The sequence below is a fragment of the Vipera berus genome (assembly GCF_964194415.1).
Source record: "Vipera berus genome assembly, chromosome: 4".
Lineage (NCBI taxonomy): Eukaryota > Metazoa > Chordata > Lepidosauria > Squamata > Viperidae > Vipera > Vipera berus.
The window spans coordinates 60,799,926-60,822,375 of NC_138206.1; the positions used below are offsets into that span (position 1 = coordinate 60,799,926).

The 22,450-nt window shown below is 40.1% G+C and overlaps 1 protein-coding gene across 2 annotated transcripts in view; it reads right to left on the reverse strand.

Moving 5' to 3' along the window:
• Positions 1-22,450, reverse strand: part of USP9X (ubiquitin specific peptidase 9 X-linked) — a 127,642-nt gene that overhangs the window by 67,380 nt on the left and 37,812 nt on the right. For both annotated transcript variants that reach the window (XM_081327628.1, XM_081327627.1), the window contains 12 exons: positions 19,274-19,527; positions 16,630-16,775; positions 16,012-16,091; positions 15,467-15,579; positions 14,303-14,521; positions 13,799-13,914; positions 11,955-12,206; positions 11,725-11,863; positions 10,968-11,120; positions 9,109-9,213; positions 6,521-6,727; positions 4,295-4,431 (listed from right to left, as the gene is read on the reverse strand). In XM_081327628.1, the coding sequence (XP_081183754.1) occupies positions 4,295-4,431; positions 6,521-6,727; positions 9,109-9,213; positions 10,968-11,120; positions 11,725-11,863; positions 11,955-12,206; positions 13,799-13,914; positions 14,303-14,521; positions 15,467-15,579; positions 16,012-16,091; positions 16,630-16,775; positions 19,274-19,369 (1,763 nt within the window). In that variant the 5' untranslated portion in view covers positions 19,370-19,527. The remainder of the gene's footprint in view (positions 1-4,294; positions 4,432-6,520; positions 6,728-9,108; positions 9,214-10,967; positions 11,121-11,724; positions 11,864-11,954; positions 12,207-13,798; positions 13,915-14,302; positions 14,522-15,466; positions 15,580-16,011; positions 16,092-16,629; positions 16,776-19,273; positions 19,528-22,450) is intronic.

A 22,450-nucleotide genomic window follows, 5' to 3' on the forward strand; every position in this document is an offset into this window, starting at 1 on the left:
GTCTCCGTTCCTCCTGCCGACGTTTGGGGAGGTTTGGGCGCCTCCCCAAACCTCCCCAGGTCTCCGTTCCTCCGCGCAGACCTGCCGACGTTTGGGGAGGTTTGGGCGCCTCCCCAAACCTCCCCAGGTCTCCGTTCCTCCGCGCAGACCTGCCGACGTTTGGGGAGGTTTGGGCGCCTCCCCAAACCTCCCCAGGTCTCCGTTCCTCCTACCGACGTTTGGGGAGGTTTGGGCACCTCCCCAAACCTCCCCAGGTCTCCGTTCCTCCGCGCAGACCTGCCGACGTTTGGGGAGGTTTGGGCGCCTCCCCAAACGTCGGCAGGTCTCCGTTCCTCCTGCCGACGTTTGGGGAGGTTTGGGCGCCTCCCCAAACCTCCCCAGGTCTCCGTTCCTCCGCGCAGACCTGCCGACGTTTGGGAGGGTTTGGGCGCCTCCCCAAACATCGGCAGGTCTGCGCGACGTTTGGGGAGGTTTGGGGAGGTGCCCAAACCTTCCCAAACGTCGGCAGGTCTGTGCGGAGGAACGGAGACCTGGGGAGGTTTGGGGAGGCGCCCAAACCTCCCCAAACGTCGGCAGGTCTGCGCGGAGGAACGGAGACCTGGGGAGGTTTGGGGAGGCGCCCAAACCTCCCCAAACGTCGGCAGGTCTGCGCGGAGGAACGGAGACCTGGGGAGGTTTGGGGAGGTGCCCAAACCTCCCCAAACGTCGGCAGGAGGAACGGAGACCTGGGGAGGTTTGGGGAGGCGCCCAAACCTCCCCAAACGTCGGCAGGTCTGCGCGGAGGAACGGAGACCTGGGGAGGTTTGGGGAGGCGCCCAAACCTCCCCAAACGTCGGCAGGTCTGCGCGGAGGAACGGAGACCTGGGGAGGTTTGGGGAGGCGCCCAAACCTCCCCAAACGTCGGCAGGAGGAACGGAGACCTGCCGACGTTTGGGGAGGCGCCCAAACCTCCCCAAACGTCGGCAGGTCTCCGTTCCTCCGCGCCCTGCCTGCCTGCTTCTTTCCGCTGCGGAAAGAAGCAGGCAGGCAGGGCGCGGAGGAACGGAGACCTGCCGTTTGGGGAGGTTTGGGGAGGTGCGCGCGCACCTCCCCAAACCTCCCCAAACTTCGGCAGGTCTCGGACGGCGGTGGCTTGGGAGAGGTGCGCGCGATCCCGGAAGCACCAAAGCCTCGGCCGCGCACAAGTCCTCGGTAAGTTTTTTTGTTGACTGGAGTATAAGCCGAAGCGGAATTTTTCAGCCCAAAAAGTGGGCTGAAAAATTCGGCTTATACTCAAGTATATACGGTAATCATAAACCAAGTCAATTTAAAATTCAATATGTAACAGAATAAACATCAGGAACTACAGCTTTATATCAAAGGCACTCTCTTCATAAAATCTGTCATGGAACTGTTTTCATAGCTTATTGAATTGTTCAACCTGTTCTCTATACCAGAGGTCCCCAACCTTTTGGGTACCAGGGACTGGTTCCGTGAGGAGAGATTTTTCATGGACCAGAGGGGGCGTGGTTTCATGTACTGCCTGCATCCTGTGGATGGGTTTTGCTTGTTTGCGCAGATGGTTTCTGGCATGCTGCGGACTGGTGCTGGTCCACAGGAGACCCCTGCTCTATACCATAATACAATCTCTTCTGAAAAATGTCTGAACCATAGTTTGCCATCTAGCAAAAATTATTGACAAATTTAAAATCCAATATGAAGATGAATGCTGTTTTCTGACAGAAGAAAGATGTTAAGTCCAATATAGTTGATAGGTCCTTAAAACCCTACAATCGCATCAAAAAAATTCAGTGGCACAATATGAACAGGGTGATTTCAATCCATTTTTAGCTGTTTGGGATAATTTTATAGGTCAAACATCTTGACCATTCCTCTCTTCTGGTGAGAACAGATGGTTCTTGCTTAATGATCACTCATTCAGTGACCATTCAAACTTATGGTGGCACTGAACAAGTGCTACTTATGTAAGTCCTCGTACTTACCATGTCACAATGTCCTACGATCATCATTTGTAACTTTCTTTGCTGGCTTCCAACAAAGTCAATGGGGAAGCCAGCAGGTGGTCATGAATACTGACCATATGACATTGCACTTGATGACTGCATAGGCTTTGCTTAACAATGGAAACCAGAAATGCAAAATTTCCATTATTAAGTGGTGTGGTCATTAGACATCATATTGTGCTGCTTAGCAATGAAAATTCCTGCTCCAATTCCTATTATTAAGTGAGAACTATCTATATGTTCTTTGTGCTCTGATGGTCAAAGGACTGAATTGTAACCCTAATTCTTGAAACACTGCCAACCATGCAATGAAGATAAATATGTTAATTATGACTTTCTCAATTGCTCTTTTAAAATTGAAATAACTGACATGAATATTAATGGCAACTCAGCTTCAATATTTCTCTTATCCCCCACCACACAAAATTTATACTCTAACAATTTGCACCTTAACAATATCCAAAGATTTAACTGACCAATACAGTCTTATTTCAAATTCCTTAAACCAGAGTTCTCCAAAATGGTCAACATCAACTCCCACAAGTCAATGAGGTTATCCATTATTGTTTCAGTATTATTTATATTATATTAAAGTATTATTATTTTCATACAATAAAAGTTTGGGGTGTGTGTGTCAATGAGCAATCTGAAACTTCATGAAAAGGCTAATGAGCTGAAGAGATTGGGGACTCCTTCATAAGACTTTCTTTTGCCCCTATCCATTCTCAAAGGTCACATTCTTGTCACCATTTGAAGGAGGCTAATAATTTGATAATTCTGTGATATTTCTAAACTAATTACTTACTGATTTATTTTATTTAAAAGATTTATATGGCTGCTCATCTTAAGCAGGAGTGGGCAGCTCACAAAAAATAATTAAATTTGGCTATTTAAGTTTGTTGCATGGAATTATATGCATTCTACAGGAATACTTCCTATTACCACATAACTAAAGAAATTTAACAAAATGTTTTATAGGTGGCATTTAGATCCTAAAAAATTAGCAAGTATGTATCCGAACTGCCAGCCCAAATGTTGGAGGTGTGGTTGTGAGGATGCAACGTATTTTCATATATGGTGGACTTGTAAAAAGGTTAAAGCTTTCTGGATTAAAATTTGGTGGAATATGCAAAAAATATTTAAGAAAAGGATAAAGTTTTCTCCGCAATTGTTTTTATTGGGTATTATCACAGATACCACTGTTGTAGATATTAAATTGATGTTGAATTTAATTACGGCAGCGAGACTTTTAGTGGCGCAATATTGGAAGAAGGAAGAACTGCCGACTATAGAAGAATGGACTTTAAAAGTTTCTAACTTGACGGAGATAGCAAAGATCTCAGCGTATTTGAAAGATCAATCGCAACAGAGATACATTGTGGAGTGGAAGAGATGGATAGATTATATTCAGAATAAATATGGGACTAAAATGTTTCACTTAGCATTTGAATAAGTAGTGGATATATATGATGTATAACTAGCTTGTAGTTATTTTACTGAGAGTTAAAGTGCGATAGAATTTAATATTTTATTGTTGTTTGCATATTTTAGATTATGTTTGTTTGTATTTTTATACCCTGTATTTAGCTCTGGGAAGTCGGGGAGGGGAGGGGAGAGTTGGGGAGAGGGGAGGGGAGGGGTTTTGTATTTAAAAATGTATTCTAAAACTTTTCAATAAAAAAAATTAAATACATAATCTATTCATACTTTTGGAACGAACCTGGCTGAAGCCATCTGTCGTTCTCAGTTGCCACACAAATTGGGAGGACGGAAGAAAAGAAACTGAAAGGATTGCTAGACTAAATATGGAATGATCCCATGGGAACCAAGGTCATTCCCACAGGTGCTGGAAGGTGAAGAGAAGAAGTGTCACAGAGCCTGCCAATTGCACTCATTGGGTAGCGTCAGTGGTGGGATTCAAATATGTGAACCACCAGTTTTCTGTGTGGATGCCGCTTCCAGAAGTCTGTTCTGGGCCTGAGCAACTTAAAATTAGCTACTGGTTCTGCAAAAGTGGTGATAACCGGCTGAATCTCACCACTGGGTAGTGTGATCAATATCATAATAGGGGAAGGAAAGTGTTACATTTAATTACATTGAATTCCTAGGGGGAAAGTTTAGAGTTGGTTTCACTTTTGACCATGCTGATATTATGTATCCAATAAACATGTTCTTTGAGGAACTTCAAGCTTCAGAGTTCTGATTTGTTTGGGTCCATTAGTTGGAACCTTGACACATACATTGTACTAGATTTTATTACAATTTACTAGAAAATTATCTTAACATCTCACCTTAAGTTTTGTGGCGCTTCTCCAAACAAACTACAAATTTCCCTAATTTGTTTCAAAGCTGGAATGACCCATTTGTCATTTGTGCGAAGTTCTTCTATAAAACGATCTATCCACTGTATTTTTTGTGTATCTCGATCCTTCAGGAAAAGAAAAGGAAGCATAAACATGAAGGAATGAGGATAAACATTGGCCAAAAATGAACTAGAAATGTAAGATCAACCTGGGCAAAAGCAGAGAGAACCTACTTCTAAATAACAGATGCCAACTATAAGTATAAAATCAAGTTGCTTTCTTATCCTGCTTGTACATGGAAAGCTAAAGTTTTGTCAGAATTTGGGCCAGCTATTATTCCTGCCCCAAAGGAGCAAGACTGAAATTTTATAACAATGTATCATTTATTTATAGTGTATATGCATAACCAGGTATTATTTTTGTAAGGGGTGCAAGAATATATCGGAAGTGTTCTAGGGGTGTGGGGTATAGAAAAGGTTGGGAACCGCTGATATAGAGGGATGCATTTCCCATAATCAGCACTAGTTGGATAAGACTGGCAAGCTCAAAGCTAGGTTGCCGCTGAAACTATAGCACTCCAAAGGATTAAATCAAAACTAAATTAGACCCAATTCAAGAGCAATCTTCCACAACAGACACAAAGGAGCAATAGGAGTCATTAGCCACAAAGAACCATCACGTACTATTTTATATCTCATATTGCCCACACTAACTGATGTTACATCCCTTGCAAGAACTGCCCTTATAATCACAAGTCCTGCAAGGAAGGGGATGAGGAAAGGGCAGAGGTTTCTGAATATTCTCTAAAAATCAACATATGTCACTGCCTGTGTTTCTATAGCTCTCAAATGTTCTTTCTTGCTTCCAAATACTCTCACGTATTATTTTCCCCTCTACCTGCCAATTTTGCAGACCAATCTAGCATGATGACCTATAAAGCCCTACATGGCATGGGTCCGGATTATCTTAGGAAGCACCTGCTGCCAACATCAACTTCCCATCGTCCTGTGCACTCCCATAGAGAGGCCCTCCTTAGGGTGCTGCCAGTTAGGGAGTGCCGGCGGGTGATCCCCAGAGGGAGGGCATTCTCTGGGCGTGCCTGCCCTTTGGAATGATTTACCTGTGGAACTCCGGACTGCCCCCGATCTGCGTTCATTTCACCAGGACCTGAAAACCTGGCTTTTCGATTTATCAGGCCTGGACTGAAGGGGTTTTAGCTTTTTAAATATTGTTTTAATTGTTGGGCTTAATTAATTTAATTTATTTTAATTTTATATTATCTTTTATATTGTATTTTATGCTGCCCTGTAAACCGCCCTGAGTCCTTCGGGAATAGGGCGGTATAAAAATCTAATTAAATAAAATAAATAAATACTATATATGCCCTCCATATAAGCTGATTCCCTCTGCACAGCCACTTGTATACAGCTCAGACACATTCTAGCTTCTTCTGCAGCCTGCCTGCCTGCTTCACCTGCTAGTGGGATGGGTGCACACATGCACATCTAAGTTATCTGCAGAGTTCAGCAGTTTACCTTGAGCAACCTACACAGACAAGCTGCCTAAAGTGCAAGATAGAACCGTGACTCAAAAACCTATGAAGCAAGTCCATGGCTTGCTGGCGGGGTGTGGGGTGGGGCAGGTAAGAGTCCTGGATGCTAATCCCTAAGAGGAAATCTAAGAAATGCCAGGCTGCTCTGCTGCATGGTGAAGTGGAATTATTAGTGGCTGGTTGCTTTACTCTTGGCAGGGCCCTTTGGTCTTTAGGTTCCACATCCTCTCTTCAATTGGGCATGAACAATCTGCAAGCACTTTACAGCTACTGCCAAAACTGCAGTGGTAAAACCAGAGCTACCCTGTGCTGTAAATGGTGAAGCAACCCTTCCTTCCTGGCTGACCTAAACAACTTGCTATGTGCTATTCTTCATAAACAGGCAGTGAGGAGAGAGCACATACACTTGTCAGTGTTCCCTGGTTACTCAGCTTGTGCACACAAAGCCATCGTCCTATGAGGACACCCAGACAGATTGGGACCAAGTTGTTATAGCATTCCAGCTTTGTGTGTGGAACCACCCACTAAGTGCAAATTTCCCTTGAATTTACCCACCTACAATTTGAAAAATCCTGCTTTAGAGGATTGGGGGGGAGGAAACATATTTTTAATGAAATATTGGCAAGTTGATTGTTAGTGGCTAACTAACAATTCATCCTTACCTGTGAACAACTGTAATCTAAAATTTTAATGTGGGCACTGAGAGCTTGATCCATGATATCAACTGGAACATCATCACTATGTGCTAAATTCCATAGAAGATTTAGTACTTTGTGTGCCATCACACCATCTTTATCATCTTCTGCAAGACGTCGGATTAGCTCAAGTAGCTTTTCACGTTGTTTTTTACTTGCATTTGTCCAACTTGCCTAAAAACCAAAGGGAAATCCATGGAAAGTTAAAAATACAGTCCTATAATACTAAGAAAACTTTAAGAAACTGTAATATTAAAATACAAATTAACATTTAGAATTCACACACAACTATTTTAAATAACATATACTGTGTTTCCCCCAAAATAAGACCCACCCCAAAAATAAGCCCTAGCTTGATATTTTTGGCTTGAGCCTAATATAAGCCCTACCCCAAAAATAAGCCCTACTTAAAGAGACCGCCCACTCCATCCCAATGCTCGCTACCGCAATGGGGGCAGAAGAGCGCATGGTGCACTGGTCCCACTACCAAGAGATAAGGTGAAATGGGGGGGAGTGGAGCTGCCACACGTTGCCCACACCTACTTACCTCAGAGCCCCTGCAGCCAGGCCACTCGGCGACCTCCCCTCACCTGTTCAATGACCCTGCTGCCCACCCGCCTTTTCCCTTTCACTCCCCTCCTGAGCCAGACTGCCATGCTATGGAGGATAGGTGGGGGAGGCTCAGTCGCATTACCCAGTCCCTCTCCCCCATTTCAAAGCCAGGGGAGAGTGATAGTGAAAGGCCTCTGCCACTGCTGCACATCAGCCGCATTCGCTGCTGAAGGTGGTTTCTTTGGTCCTTGCTGGCACCATCCCACCTCGCAGATCACCTGCTGGTGCTGACAGCCTCCTCCTCCTACAACTTGAGTCCTGCATCACTGTGTCGCACTGTCTGCTCCCCGTTCGCCACTGGTATGGCTGTATGGTTTCAATTGTGGCAGCTCTGGAGGCCGGTGGTAAGGGACCGAAGAAAGCCCTTCTAGTGGCGGATGTGTAGTGGCGGCCTTTTGCCATCATTCCCCCCTGGCTCCAAAACGGCGGAAGGGGAACGGGTGAGATGACCGAGGCTCCCCCGCCCATCCTCCGTAGCATGGCAGTCCGGCAAGCGGCAGTGGCACTGATGCAACATATGCTCTCCTGCTCCGGTGTGACCATAAGCAACCAGACGGTGGGATGGAGTGGGCCGGCAACCAGTGTACACGCACGCACGCACACACACACACGACCCGGTCTTAATTTTCTTGTTTTCTTCAACCATACTGAGCAATTAATAGTAAGACTGCAATTACTTTAAAATCATTTTCAAAGACTTCATTTGACTGAAAGCCTCTTTTCCAGTTCTTCTAAATGAAAGCAAATCCATGGTTTTACAAATAGAATACCAATTTTTAATATCATTTTAAGGTATTTTCCAATACCAATCAAATTTAATGCAAAATATTAGTCAAAACATATCCGGCTGCACAATTATTTTTACAACTCTTCAAGAAAACGCAAGAAATCCATTGGTTTTTACCCATAAAAACTTCAACAAATTTATACTATACTTAAGTAACAGGAGAACAAAGTTCTTCTTAAAAGAAAATTGGATTCCACTGCAAATTATCTGACTCTATCATTTGAAAAGAAATGTCAACCTGTCTCTTATACCTGTAGTAAAATATCAATGAAATATAATTGCTACATTTTAATATACAATTTCAAATACTATAAACAACAAAGGGGATTTGACTTGGTAAAAGAAATTTCAGAAAGCTGAATCTGAAGGTTATTTACTATAGTAAACAAATAACAGAGTTGGAAGGGACCTTGGAGGTCTTCTAGTCCAACCTCCTGCTCAGGCAGGAACCCTATACCATTTCAGACAAACGTTATCCAATCTCTTCTTAAAAACGTCCAGTATTGGAGCACCCAAACTTTTGGAGGCAAGTCGTTCTACGAATTCTTTCATCAAGAAATTTGTCCTTAGTTTAGGTTGATTCTCTCCTTGATTGGTTTCCATCCATTGCTTTTTGTCCTGGCTTCAGGTGCTTTGGAGAATAGGTTGATCCCTCTTCTTTGTGGTAGCCCCTTAGATATTGGAACACTGCTATCAGGTTACCCCTAATCCTTCTTTTCATTAAACTAGTCATACCCAATTCCTGCAGTCATTTCTTATATGTTTTAACCTCCAGTTCCCTGATCATATTTGTTGGTCTTCTCTGCACTCTTTCTAATCTCAACATCTTTTTATATTGTGGCGAACAAAACTGGATGCAGTATTCCAAGTGTAGTCTTACCAAGGCATTATAAAGAAGTACTAACACTTTATGTGATCTTGACTCTATTCCTGTTAATGCAACCTAGGACTGGATTGGCTTTTTTAGCAGCTGTAGCACATTGCTGGCTCATATTTAAGGACTACAAGATCCCTTTCGCAGTTACTACTATTGAGCCAGATACACCTATTCTATTCTATTGAGCCAGGTACCACCTATTAACATCAATATAAATTTAAATTTTATTATATCCTACTTAAAGGAGCTCAATGAATAACAAATTAATAGACTAATTACCTTAAAGCAATCAAACAAATGGTCAAGCTGTTCAGGAGAGAAATCCCAGGCCAATTTTGCAAGAAGATCATGTACATTTTTCACAATGGCTTCATGTTTTCCTGCCTTGAAAAGCAATATTATTAATGTTGTTTCTCTGTTATTTGTAGGAAAAGGTACATGTTGCAACATTACTATCACAAAGCACCATTTTAAGGTAAACTGATTAAAATTCAAGGACTGGTGTGGTAACTTATGATGTACCTGCTGCTTTACAAAGCTATCATCAAAAAGCTCAAAATAAATGAAAAGGGGAAAAACCAAACATGCTTAATAATGCATGGTTCCTTCCATTATATGTATCTCAGCTTGAACAAAACAGAAACAAGCAACCTTTGAAGAACTGCAACCTAACTTCTGGAAGAAAGCTAGAACATGCAATGTGATGACAGAAAAGTAAAATTGCTTCACTACATAACATCAGAGAGATGCTTGAATTTCCCCTGGAAAGTACTTTGGAAGTAGTTCAGGATAAAATATGAGATAAAGGAAGTGAAAATTGCTCAAGCTTCATGAGACCTTTGATTGGGAATGATGAAGCTGAAAGGGTGAAGGTTATTAGGTAGTCCTCAACTTATGACCACAATTGAGCCCAAAATTTCTGTCAAGTGACATTTGTTAAGTGAGTTTTGCCCCATTTTACAACCTTTCTTGCCACAGTTAAGTGAATCGCTGCAGTTGATAAGTTAGTAACATGGTTGTTAAGTGAATATAGCTTCCCCATTGATTTTGCTTGTCAAAAGGTTGCAAAAGATGATCACATGACCTTGGGACACAGCAATGGTCAAAAGTATGAACCAGTTGCCAAGCATCTGAATTTTGATCACATGGTCATGAGGATGCTACAAAGATTGTAAGTGTGAAAAATGATCATAAGTCACTTTTTTCAGTGCCGTTGAAACTTTGAACAGTCACTAAATGAATTGTTGTAAGTCGAGGACTACCTGTATATTCCATGAATATATGCAAAGAAAGGAAAATGAGATCAGAAAAGATAGGAAAAAGTTTAAACATAAATGAAAAGACTGCAATGCTTAAGATCAGAGTAGGGGTGTGCATGATACAATATACACATTATTGCTTCAATTTTTCTTTATTGAAAAGTTTTTCAATACATTTTATCTTTAACAAAACAACCCCTCTCCACCCCCACCCTCCCTTCCCAACCCAACCCAGCCCTCCCCCCTCCCCTTCCCCCCTCCTTCAAATTTTTATGAACAGCTTCAAAGCAGTCCCATTTCAGTAAAAACAAAACATTTAGGCTAAAAAAAAATTCTGGAGGAATCTCAGGGTGATTTGTGGGGGTGGGTGGGGGATGAATAAAGAAAGGCTGCTTCCTGCCTTCCCTTCAGTAGCTCCCAGAAATTCATACCCCTCTTGCCTTCTCAATCCCTTAATTTTGCCAGAACTTCCCTTCCATCCTTCCCCTCAGGCATTGTGGATATACTTCCCTACGTACCAGTTCCCTACTGTAACTATCCCAACAATAAGAAACATAATCTAAGCACAGCATCTTCCACAGGCTCTTTTGTCCCTTTACAAGGGGGCAATTTTTTTTAACTCTTTTCAAGTTACAAGTAAACTACAATTTTATGGACTATCTGTACTGAACAATTTAAACTAGAGCTATTTCTAAAAATACTTGTCGTTTATTTGTAACTTGAAAAGAGTTAATTTTTTTTGCCCCCTTGTAAAGGGATAGGACAATGATTCAGAGACGAAAGCATTAAATATTTAATATTGTAGTAAAACAGACAGACAAAATATGGCCATACAAAACAGAGATGGTCTCACGCAAGATAATAGTATTTAACTCTTACCTGGGCAGCCCAAATGTTGTCAAGGTCTTGCAAAGTTAGGGCCTTTTCTTTGATGACAAAACGAAGAATTTTCTCTAACTTTTCTACATATTGAGGTTGATGTAGACTATCTCGCAACACAATTGATAAAATATTGTTTTGCTGGATCCATTCCTAAGCAGAACATGAATGTATTGGATACAATTAGAATATATACGCATTTCCCTTTTTTTCTTTAGATAAGTGAAGTAATGCATTATAAAACTCTTGGGGATGGGAACCATAATTTGAAAAAAAGGAATACTAATAATATTCATCAGCTTTTTCTTCCTAGAACAAGCACACTCAACTGGCTAGCCCAAATTTCACAATGACTAAGGACAGTACAGTTTTGCTATGTAGTAAGCATGTAGCAAGATATAATGTGAATTAGGTTAACTCTATCCTTGATATTCTGGAAGCCCCTGGAGATCTGGTGATGTCACCAAGTCTGGGGGTCCAGGGAACTGGAGATATGTTTAGATGGCTCCATTACTGAGGTACATTCACTCTCTCTCTCTACTTAGGTTTCTACATGTTTGGTCTTAATTAATTTTTTTTATGTTTACTTTTATATTTTATATGTTTGCTTTTATATAAGTAATGTTCATAATTATTGTATACTGCCCAGAGTCACTTTTCATGAGATGGGTGGCTATATAAATTTGATAAATAAAATAAATAAACTGATGCATATTCTTTAAACACTTTCCCACTAAATTAAAGAAAAGAAGTTTACCGCCATTCTTTCTGCTGTAAGCCATTCCTCCTCTTCAGGATTGCCATGTCGATGGGTATAATATGACACACTAGATATCACTTTGTTAACTTCATTTAGTGCATTCATTTTTCCATTGAAAGATGAAATTTGTAATAACCTATGAAGAAATGTTAAAGTAACATTTTAAGGGGAGCAGAACAAGATAACTCAACTCCTAAAAAGCATTAACACAACTGAAGAGATCTTACCTAAGTATCATTTTCAATCTAAATATTTCTAAATTTTTTACTGTTTCCTCTTGTCCTGGAACTCTTGACGCTAAGTTCTTCAGAGATTTTATTATCATCGACAAAGCATCATTTTTGGCTTCATTCTTAGCTTCTTTCTTCAGTTCATCATCAGTTAAGTTCTCTAAAAACTGTGGAACCATTTCTATAATTGGAAGGAAGTATTTCTTCACTGTATGCAGTGTTAAAAACTCATAGCACTGTCCAAATGGTCTGGAAAAAAAATATCAATGTAAAGGAAAAACTAGTTTGAAGTAGCAAGTTAAGCAGCCACATTTATAATTTATTTCACAAAAATTAATCAAAGCAAATAAGCTATCTAAACCCTTTTGCTGTGTATGAAACAAGAACTGAATTTAAAACTTCAGGGTAAATCTGACTGATTACAGTCTTAATATAGGTAACAATTACTGTTTGTCAATCCAAGTTTTAAAAAGTAGAACAGCTAGAAGCTTTGGATCCAGTGGCAAGTATTGGAGAGAGCATAAGGACTGAAGTTAGGAAACAGCTGGGAAGCTGTCTCTGATCTCTTCTGCAGAAATAATCCACAATGTTTTTGCTAGGTAATGATGAAATGTGGAAAGAAAATAGAAAAGATAGAGGCTAAACTGAGATAATATGTGTATAATGTATAATCTCTGAAGGGGCACATTCCATGAGGTGAAGTAGGATAGAATTCTATGCTGGAGCCATTTACTGCATCTATGGAGCAATGGGTTTTTAAATGTTAGTTCTTATAATATTTATACTAACTTTGTCCCTATCTTGTTACTACAACTTTGGTGCTGATGTAAGTCACCTGCTTGGAGTTAGTGGCAATAGAACTTTTATAATAACTCAGATAATAATTCCAAGTTAACTTGGGAGTTTTGAACTGTGAGCTTCACTTTAGGGTATGTCAGGGCATTCAACACTGAATGAAATCTGAAATCAGTTGGTTACAGCAGAGATCCTCAACCTTTTGGGCACCAGAGACCAGTTCCGTGGAGAGAGGTTTTTCCATGGATCGGAGGGTGTGTGGTTTTGTGTGTTGCCTGCATCCTGCAGATGGGACTTTTGCTTGTTTGTGTGGACCGGTTGCTGGCATACCACGGCCCGGTACTGGTCCACGGATGGGGGATTGGGGACCCTTGGGTTACAACACATTATACAAGTTCAAATCCAATAAGAAATTGATTAATTTTGTTAAGCAAACTAAACACAGTGCATTTAAATCAGAATTACAAAATAAGGTTCTTTTCATTTTGCAGTGCAATAAATGTAGTTTTTGTTTTAAGTAGTAACAATTGCAACACAAAGCTTTTCATATGCTATCAAAAACTTTAAAAGATTTTGAAATTTTGAAATGTAACAATGAGGGTAACAAATAGGATAGAATTTTTGGGGGGTATGGTTTACAACAGTTTAGCAATCTGAATTGTAGCCATCAATGACTTTAATGGGAACCAGATTATAGAATCTATCTCTTATTACCTGTTTCACAGTCAAAAAATTATTTTTGACAGCAAATGGGAATAATTGAAAAAAAACACAACCCTGTTATTCTGATCTGTTAAGAGAAAAAATGTTTTCTATAGGGTCAAATCCAGTATGGAATATAAACCGCCCACCGAGTTTAGTTATTAATACTACGTATTTTCATGTTCTTATATTTCAGAACTGCATAATCTTCTTTGTATTTTGAGGAGTGTGGAAATATGTGCATATAATAGTAACTTTATCATCCAGTATACAGAAAGATATTTGAATTAAAATGAGTTATTCTTGTTCAGGTGACAAATTCCAAACACTTCCTTAGAACTTACTTGATGAGAGCTGCAATAATCTGAACATTCAATGCTGATCCACTCATAAAACGATCGTGTAGGATTTGAAACCCATTTAACGTGCCAAACTTGTTGATGAGATCTACTAGCCAACCCTGCAAAACAATGTTTTCTCCAAGTAATTTCTACCACCAAAACATATATTTATGTCGCAAAGATGTTGCTCAACATATCTGATTAAAATTAATTGCCAATATTCTTAAAATTATTGGTCTTTTACCTTTACGTAGTACTATCACTTCATTGAAATTTGAAAAATTATATCACCTGAAATTCAGTCTTAATTATGACATTTTAAAGGCAGAATAAGTATTTTATTTTGTCAGAAACAAAGGCAGGATTATCATCTTTAAAAATCTTATTTATGTTAGGTTCCATAATGCAGCTTCTGTAGTTCTCCCTTATCTCAGGAAATTACTTTTCAGAGGTTTTATACAAGTCGGAATAAAGATTCACCTCTAGTTCCAATTTCAATCGGCATACCTTTGGTGACCGTGGGTCTGGAGGACGAGCATAAAGTTCATCTTCAGCTAGCTGAGCTCCAGCAGGAACAGTTTCTGAGGGACGTGTACCATTATAAAGATGGAATTTGCAATGAGGATTTAAGGCCATTGCAAGAAGTTCAAGAAGAGGAAACCAATCTTGGGCCAGCTTTGCCACACACAGTTCAACAAGGCGATGGGTGTTGTTAATGATACATCTCTATTTAAAAGAAAATGACTTTAGATACGCTGTCTTTTATTCAAATTCTGCCACTCAACTTATTGCAATAAACATAATGCTACACTGCAGTCTGTTTTACATTTAGACTAACAGTTACCAAACTGCAGGCTATGGATCCCTGTCGAACTGCATAATTTTTACAAGGGGTCTGTGACACACATCAAACGTGGCAAATAAAACAAAATGCAGCCACACTGCTCTTCTATTAACAGCCACTGACCAAAAGATGCCTAGGGTGCACTATGGCAAACCTTTTAGAGACCGAGTGCCCAAACTGCAATCCAAAACCCACATGTATCGTTGGGTGCTGGGTGGGCGTGGCTGCGGTGGTAACGGCAGACGGGGTGGGACTAAAAAGTTCAATCAATCAATTCCAACTTTGCGAGATTTTTTTCCCCCGCGAGAAGTTGAAATTGATTGAACTTTTTTTTTATGCACACAGCAGCAAAGGTCTAAAGCGAAATTTTTTTATAAAACCCAGCTGAAGGCCTAAAAGTGGGGCGACGGCGCCCGTGCTCACAGAGAGGGCTCTGCGTGTCACCTGTGGCACCCATGCCATAGGTTCGCCGCCACCACAGCACTAGGCAGAAAGTTGAAAAGAAAAATACCAGCGGACCCAGGGCAACACTTTTTTTCCTCCTGGCCAGCAATGACACTTCTTTACCATCCAGCACAGACAGTACATGTGTGATTTTTCTCATTAGTGACACTGTCCTGCATGTCATGGTCAGCTCTGACTCAAGAGGAGCCTGCTGAGTGGATTTCAGCATGTGGAAGCTTTAAAGACATGAGGCTAGTCCACTCAACAATCACCAGGACCCAGAAAGCACTATGTGCAATGGAAGGAAATTAAATCAAATCACTTTTTTAGCACACTTAATTAGCTTATTATCATATATTTCTGAGTAGCTAACCCCAACTTACATGAATTTCAAATTTCCAGCCACTCACTGCCTCATCTGTAAGTATTTTTGTGAAAGAAATTGTTAACCCATCTCGGAAAAATCGTTGACATGCCTCACTTTTAACATCAAGACCTATGTAAAAAAAATAAAAATAAAATTATTTCAATGGAAATTCAGTCCTCAAAACACCAATGACAACAGATCATTCAAAAAAAATTTCAAAAGCCATTTAAAGCCCTTTGTAGCATTAGGTATCTATTGTACTGCATCAAAATTGCGTAAAAATACTAGTTTCTTTAGTAAATTTAAAATATTTAATACCACAGGATTTTTAATGTGAAAAATCTGAAAAGCTGGAAGAAAAAAATAATCAGAACACAAAAGGCTGAGGATGGATGGCAGACCTACAAAAACTAAATGTTTTTGAATTGTTACAAAAGAAATAGGAATGAAAAGGTACTAAGGCAGTGTCTGTTTAAGAGAATTCACAATTCACACAAATAAACCATTTTAAAATGTAGCCAAGAATATCCATTTTTCTTAATGTTTTATTTTTCAGCTTACCCTTTTTACTAAGCTCAATAGCAGCTTCTAGAAGAACTTCTAATTCTCCCTTGGGCAATACAGGAACAACCCATCGAGGTCTAGGAAAACGTAAGAATATAATTAATTTTACATTACATCTAGGTTTTTCCCACTCATGTATCCCGAATACCTGGGTCACACATTCGGAAGCACTTAGGAAAAATCTGCCATAATTCAATGGTGTTCTTTGTAAATAAGTCAAGATTTTATGTGCATTTTTGTTTAGCAACTGAGTTCTGTTCTAACGAGCAGGTTGTTAAATGAATACATACTGAGAGAAGATAGATGCTTTGAAGATCACTGGGTTTCTGCCATTTCATTTAAATCAAGTTCTCCTATAGCTATACCAGCGTTACTCTTATTCCAGCATGCATTGTTGTCAAGAATATAAAATTTGGTCATAAGTGCACACATTGTTGGAAAGTATTTTTTTTACTTTTTGTCATATTGCAAATAATCAATAACAAAGGTAGTTGGTAAACAAGAAGTGGGTGTATTTGCTTAAAAGCTACTGAAATACACCCAAAATGCCAACAGAAGTTAACCACACAACTGTTGGAAATTTTGAAAATTACAAAAGTATTAAAAAAAAATAACCTGTTGATCATGTCATCCAATTTTGCCAAATCAGTGTGTGGAAATGCAGGTTCTTCATCTTCAAGTTGCGGTGGGGCATCACCTTGACCCTGTTCATCAGGGGGAGTAGCTGGGGAATTCTCATTTGAAGAATCAGGTGAAGAAGTCTGAAATGGAAACAGTGGATTTCCATGAACTATTCAAATTCCATCATTTTTGTTCATAGATTCATATGAGCATTTAAACATGACTAAAATTGAGATTCTAGAAAGGTTAGGAAGGTTGATTACTGTTTTCTGCTTATTTAGGTTTTATAACCAAAACTGCGTTAAAACTTAACCATGTGCTAATATTTCCAACTGTGGTCTAAGACAGACCTGCTTGTTCTTCCTAAAAGGTAAAAAGGTAAAGGTTCCCCCGCACATGCGTGCTAGTCGTTTCCGACTCTAGGGGCCGGTGCTCATCTCCGTTTCAAAGCCGAAGAGCCAGCGCTTGTCCGAGGACGTCTCCGTGGTCATGTGGCCGGCATGACTAGACGCCAAAGGCGCACGGAACGCTGTTACCTTCCCACCGTAGTGGTCCCTATTTTTCTACTTGCATTTTTACGTGCTTTCGAACTGCTAGGTTGGCAGAAGCTGGGACGAGTAACAGGCGCTCACTCTGTTACGCGGCACTCGGGATTCGACCCGCCAAACTGCCGATCTTCTGATCGACAAGCTCAGCGTCCCAACCCACTGAGCCACCACGTCCCTTGTTCTTCCTACAACCATACAAATACAATACAGTCTTTATTTTCACTTTATTCCAAGCTTGCATGTTTATAACCTCTGACTACCATAGTGTTCACCTGTGTCCCCCATTGTGGCCAATCTCTACATGGAAAAGGTAGAAACCAAAGCCCTAAATTCCTTCACAGGAATTCCACCCATCCAGCGAGTGGGTGGAATTCCTGTGAAAGGGTTTAGGGCAGACATGTCAAACTCACACCATCACGTGATGTCACGCAACTATCGGGAGAGTTTTGCCATTGCCGGCAATGGGGTGGGCACGGCTTCCGGATGACGCGTCCGGCCTGTGGGCCAGCAGTTTGACACCCTAGTTTAGGGCTTTGGGATATGACATTTATCTATCTTCAGTCTACAGCAGAGTCCTTTCAACAGTTCCATGAAGGGTTCCACAGCCATTTGCACTACTCAGGTGAACCTGACAACACAGATAAAGCTCCAGGTAGCCTCAACGACTTTCTAAAAGAATGCAAATGACCAGCTCTCTGCAAGGATTATAAATCCTTCCATTCTCCATCATCCAGTCAGAGCTGAAGAAGCTTCTTGGATGAGAAGCGAAACGTCTTCAAAGAAAAACTACAAAGTCCAGTTGCCTCGTGAAAAAACATATTTGGGATAACTATGACCTGGATGACTGAGAATCTCCACAGACTGCTACCGTAATGGTATCTACAGATAGATATCAATTTTATCTTTTTGACAGGATGCTAAATTTAATTGTTATTTAAAACATTATTTCTTTCCAAAATCAATGAAATTTTAATATGATTACCCTTTTCTAATATTGATTGCTGAAAAGTGCGATCATTTTAGGGCCTCTGTATTAGCTAACATATGAAATAGCACTTGTGCTATGTACACAAAAGAACTCTTTGATAAAAGCTTAGGGTCAGAGTCTCATGTACCTAAATACTTTGCATGCAAGAAAGCCGCAGGGTAAGCAAAAAATACACTATCTACAACTGTGTTTCTCTCTTAAGTCCTGCTGATTTCCTCACTGTTTCTTGTATGATATATACTCTTTACCTTATATCAATTATTTCTGTTAGCATAGAAGCACCCATTTTGCAAGGAATACTAACAATCTTCCCAGTGCACTAAATGCATGACTTTTACTATAGGCTCATCAAAACATTAATACAGTTACTCTTCATAAAGAGTAAGACTGATTAGATCAGGGGTGTCAAACTCAATTTCATTGAGGGCCGCATCAGCACTGCGGTTGCCCTCAGGGGGCCGGGTGGGTATGGCCAGGGTGGGCGTGGCCTACTGGATGGGCGTGGCTAGAGTGCGTATGGCCTACTGGGTGGGCATGGCCAGCTGTACATCATTCACATCAAGGGTGCCTATGGGGGCCTGGGCAGGAGTGGGACAGATCTGAGGGTCTCTGGCAGGAGGAGGGTCTCTGGGCCAGGGCCAAGGCAGTGGGGGCCATTCCCTCACTGTTTCCAGGATGGCTTCGCGGGCCACATGAAACCACTTCGCGGGCCGGATCTGGCCCCCGGGCCTTGTGTTTGACATGTCTGGATTAGATTATACTAAACAGCTAAATTGCACATCTATTCTCACTTTGGCATTGAACAAAGCACAGTCATGGAAAACAGAAACATTTGATTAGCAAATCCGATCAGAATTTCTGGAGCCTTGTTTATTAGGCACCTTAATTTGTGAATATTTCTAAAAAATCAATCACATTATAGATAGTGATTAGGAACCGTTGTTGAGTCCCACTCAGTTACCACTAGGGTAATTTAGAACAGTCGCTGAGTGGACATAGATTTGCAGCCAACAGTGGCTCCCTATTATTAATTCTAAATTAGAACTCTCTACTGTTATAGTCAAATGAATGTATGTACTTTGCAAAGCCATATTTAACATACCTGATTCTGCTGGAGAGGAGGCTGGGACTGTCCATCAGGAGCCTGTCCCTGACTGTCATTCCCTCCTACTGGAGAGCCACGAGTCGTGGCTGTCATACTCGAAACAGGGCAGATTTTTGCAATTTTGTCTGCTTATGTAGTTGTTGAGAGAGAAAAAATTATAGTCCGCTTAATAAAGTTGAAGTACCAGCGTAGATCTGTTTTAAAAAGCTCCAACTCAAGAACAAGCCATCTTGCAGAGACCATTGCATAACCTGAAAGTTAATTTAATATATCATGTTATTTTAAATCTTATCCTGGAGATATAAAAATGTCATTCAAGGAAAAACATTCTCTATTTCTTAAAAATCCAACAAGAGTCCCAAATAAAGAAATATCATATTTCTCTATAACCAAACAATTAGAATAAATGAATTTACTCCATAAAGTTCAATTCCATGGCCAACCATCTTTCTTTTCTCTGGTGTCTGTTTCATATTTTAGGAAAACATTATTTGGCATTGTAAAAACAACACTGTGCCATCACAGAACTCACTTAGAAATGTTAATCCATGGCCAATACTGGGTTAATTTTAATTAGTGGTTCCTTATTGAGTCTCCTGATAAGGCTCTATTTCAAATAATATGTAAGTAAAATATACATGCTGCTGATCTAAAATGTTAATGATGACCAAATCAGGTAAATACATGGATGCAAGACCGTCAGAAAATATTAGGACTCTATGCTAGACTAGGAAGTCAAAAAAACAAAACCAAAAAAACTTCAGAAGCAAGCAATAGCAAATCCCTCACATACTGTTGCCAAGACAATTCCACAGATGTGTCCAAGAAATCACAGGAGACTACCTTAACCTGAAGACGACGCTCCCATTTAGAATACAGGTAATCCTCAAATTATGATGAATCTCCCCAGGACTACTTACGATCCAGATTCAAAGTTCCAACAACTGCCCCCTGGTCATGTGATCGCAATTCAGGCATTTGGCAACTGTACATAAGTCAACTGCCAAAATTTGAGCAATCCATATTCAACTATTAAACCAAATAGTTTAAGTTTACTAGAAACATTTAAAATAGACACTAGACTGTGCTAAAGCGTATTCAAATTCTCTCCAATGACACAATCCTCTTCCTATATATGCTGCAAGGTATCATTATCATAAGATAGAGTATGGCGCATTAGTATTATGGCACATTAGTATTATTATAATTTTATTTGAACTGGTACACCCTAATCCACAGTATGGTGAAAACTAAACATCCTGATGTTTACAACATTTTTTGAGCCCTATTTACTCATCCTACCATGTCAGAGCATTTTAATGAAGGCTACAGAACAAATTTAGGGATATAGACAAGTAGTCTTCTATTTACGACTGGTTACTTTGTGACCATTCAAAGTTATAGACATTTCTGAGGGTACTTACTTACAGCCTGGATTCAAGGTTCTGACAGCTGTTTACCCCATGATCACATAACTGCATTTAGAGGGCTCAGAAACCAGACTGCATTTAGAGCCATTTGTAGCTTCCTGCAGACATGTGATTACATTTTAGGATGGTTTTGCCCAAACTGGCATGTATGTCCCATTTTGGGCAAAACTGTGTCCATACCGAACCATCTACTGCATTTGTTTATGGCTGCAAAAAAAAAGTGGTAAAATCAGGTTGGTCACATAGGTGACCCAATTTATGACCATCACAAGTTACGACAATGTTGGGCTGGCTGGCTGGAGCTCAAAAGACTATCTATAGATGATTACAGTATCTACTAATACGACCAATCTAAAATAGTCTAAAGACAAACTGTAACCAACATTTAAATCAGAAAGACAAAACTGAAAATAAATTGCTTGCTTATACAAGTGGTTCTTGTTAACAATTCAACAACTGCCTGAACCTGTAACAGTTCTGAATGAGAGGTAGTTATGACTGGTGTTCAAAGTTCTGGCCAGAACAGTGCCCCCGCGGTCACATGACTGCAATCCAAGCGCTCAGCAGATGGTTTGGGTTTCTGACTGTCACAGCATCTCACAGTCACCTGAATGATATATGCAACCTTCCCCTGCTGGCACAATCGCAATTTTCCACAAGCAAAGGCAATATGGAAGCTAGCTGGAAGCCATAATCATGTGAAATCCTCAATTAACAGTGTAATGGAGACTGTGGGACCTAGCATCACTAAGCAGTGTAATCATGTGACATTATACTTTATGATCATATCATTTAGCAAGGGCAGTTTCAGTCCATCTTACAATCATTAATTGTGGACTATCTGTATTTTCTAAGATAAACTTTCTCCCCAAAATTACATCAGACCATTCTATTGTTACAAATATTAGTAATTTTGGAGATTTGAGATTAAATTAAAAAGATATTTGTTTTCCTTTGTACATGCAATAAAGGTGGTCCTTGACTTACAACCACAATTGAGTTCAAAATTTATGTTGCTATAAGCAAGACAGTTGTTAAATGAGTTTTGCTGCATTTTATGACCTTTCTTGCGACATTTAAGTGAATCACAACAGTTGTTAAATTAATAATACAGTTGTAACATCAATTTGGCTTCCCCATTGACTTTGCTTGTCAGAAGCCCACAGAAGGTGATCACATGAACCTGGGACAGTGCAACTGTCATAAATACATGCCAACTGCCAAGCATCCGAATTCTGATCATGCAACCATGGGGATGCCACAATGGTCATGAGTGTTAAAACTGGTCAGAAAGTCACTTTTTCCAGTGCTGTTGTAACTCTGAATAGTCATTAAATTAATGGTTGTAAGTCGAGGACTACTTATATCAAGTTTTGGACTGGCACCAGAGAAACTCAGGATTCACACGCAGCAGCTCACTGGGTGATTTTGGAGCCACTTACTGTTTCTCAACCCAACCCACAACGGTACTTAAGTTTGTGAGCCTGTTTGAATTTTCAACATTTCTGCATGAGCATTTCTGCATGAACTAATTCAAGGCGGCTTTTGACAACATTTCAAGGCTAAGACCCTGAACAGATCCGCCAAATAAAAGATTCTTGCTCCTAATTCATAAATTATACGATAAAACGGGGCTTAAAGTAAGATGTCACCAGTAGGGGACCTTTCCAACTTTCAAACTCTTAAGAGGGTAAAACAAGGATGCATTCTTGCACCATCACTTTTTAACATATAGATCAATTCT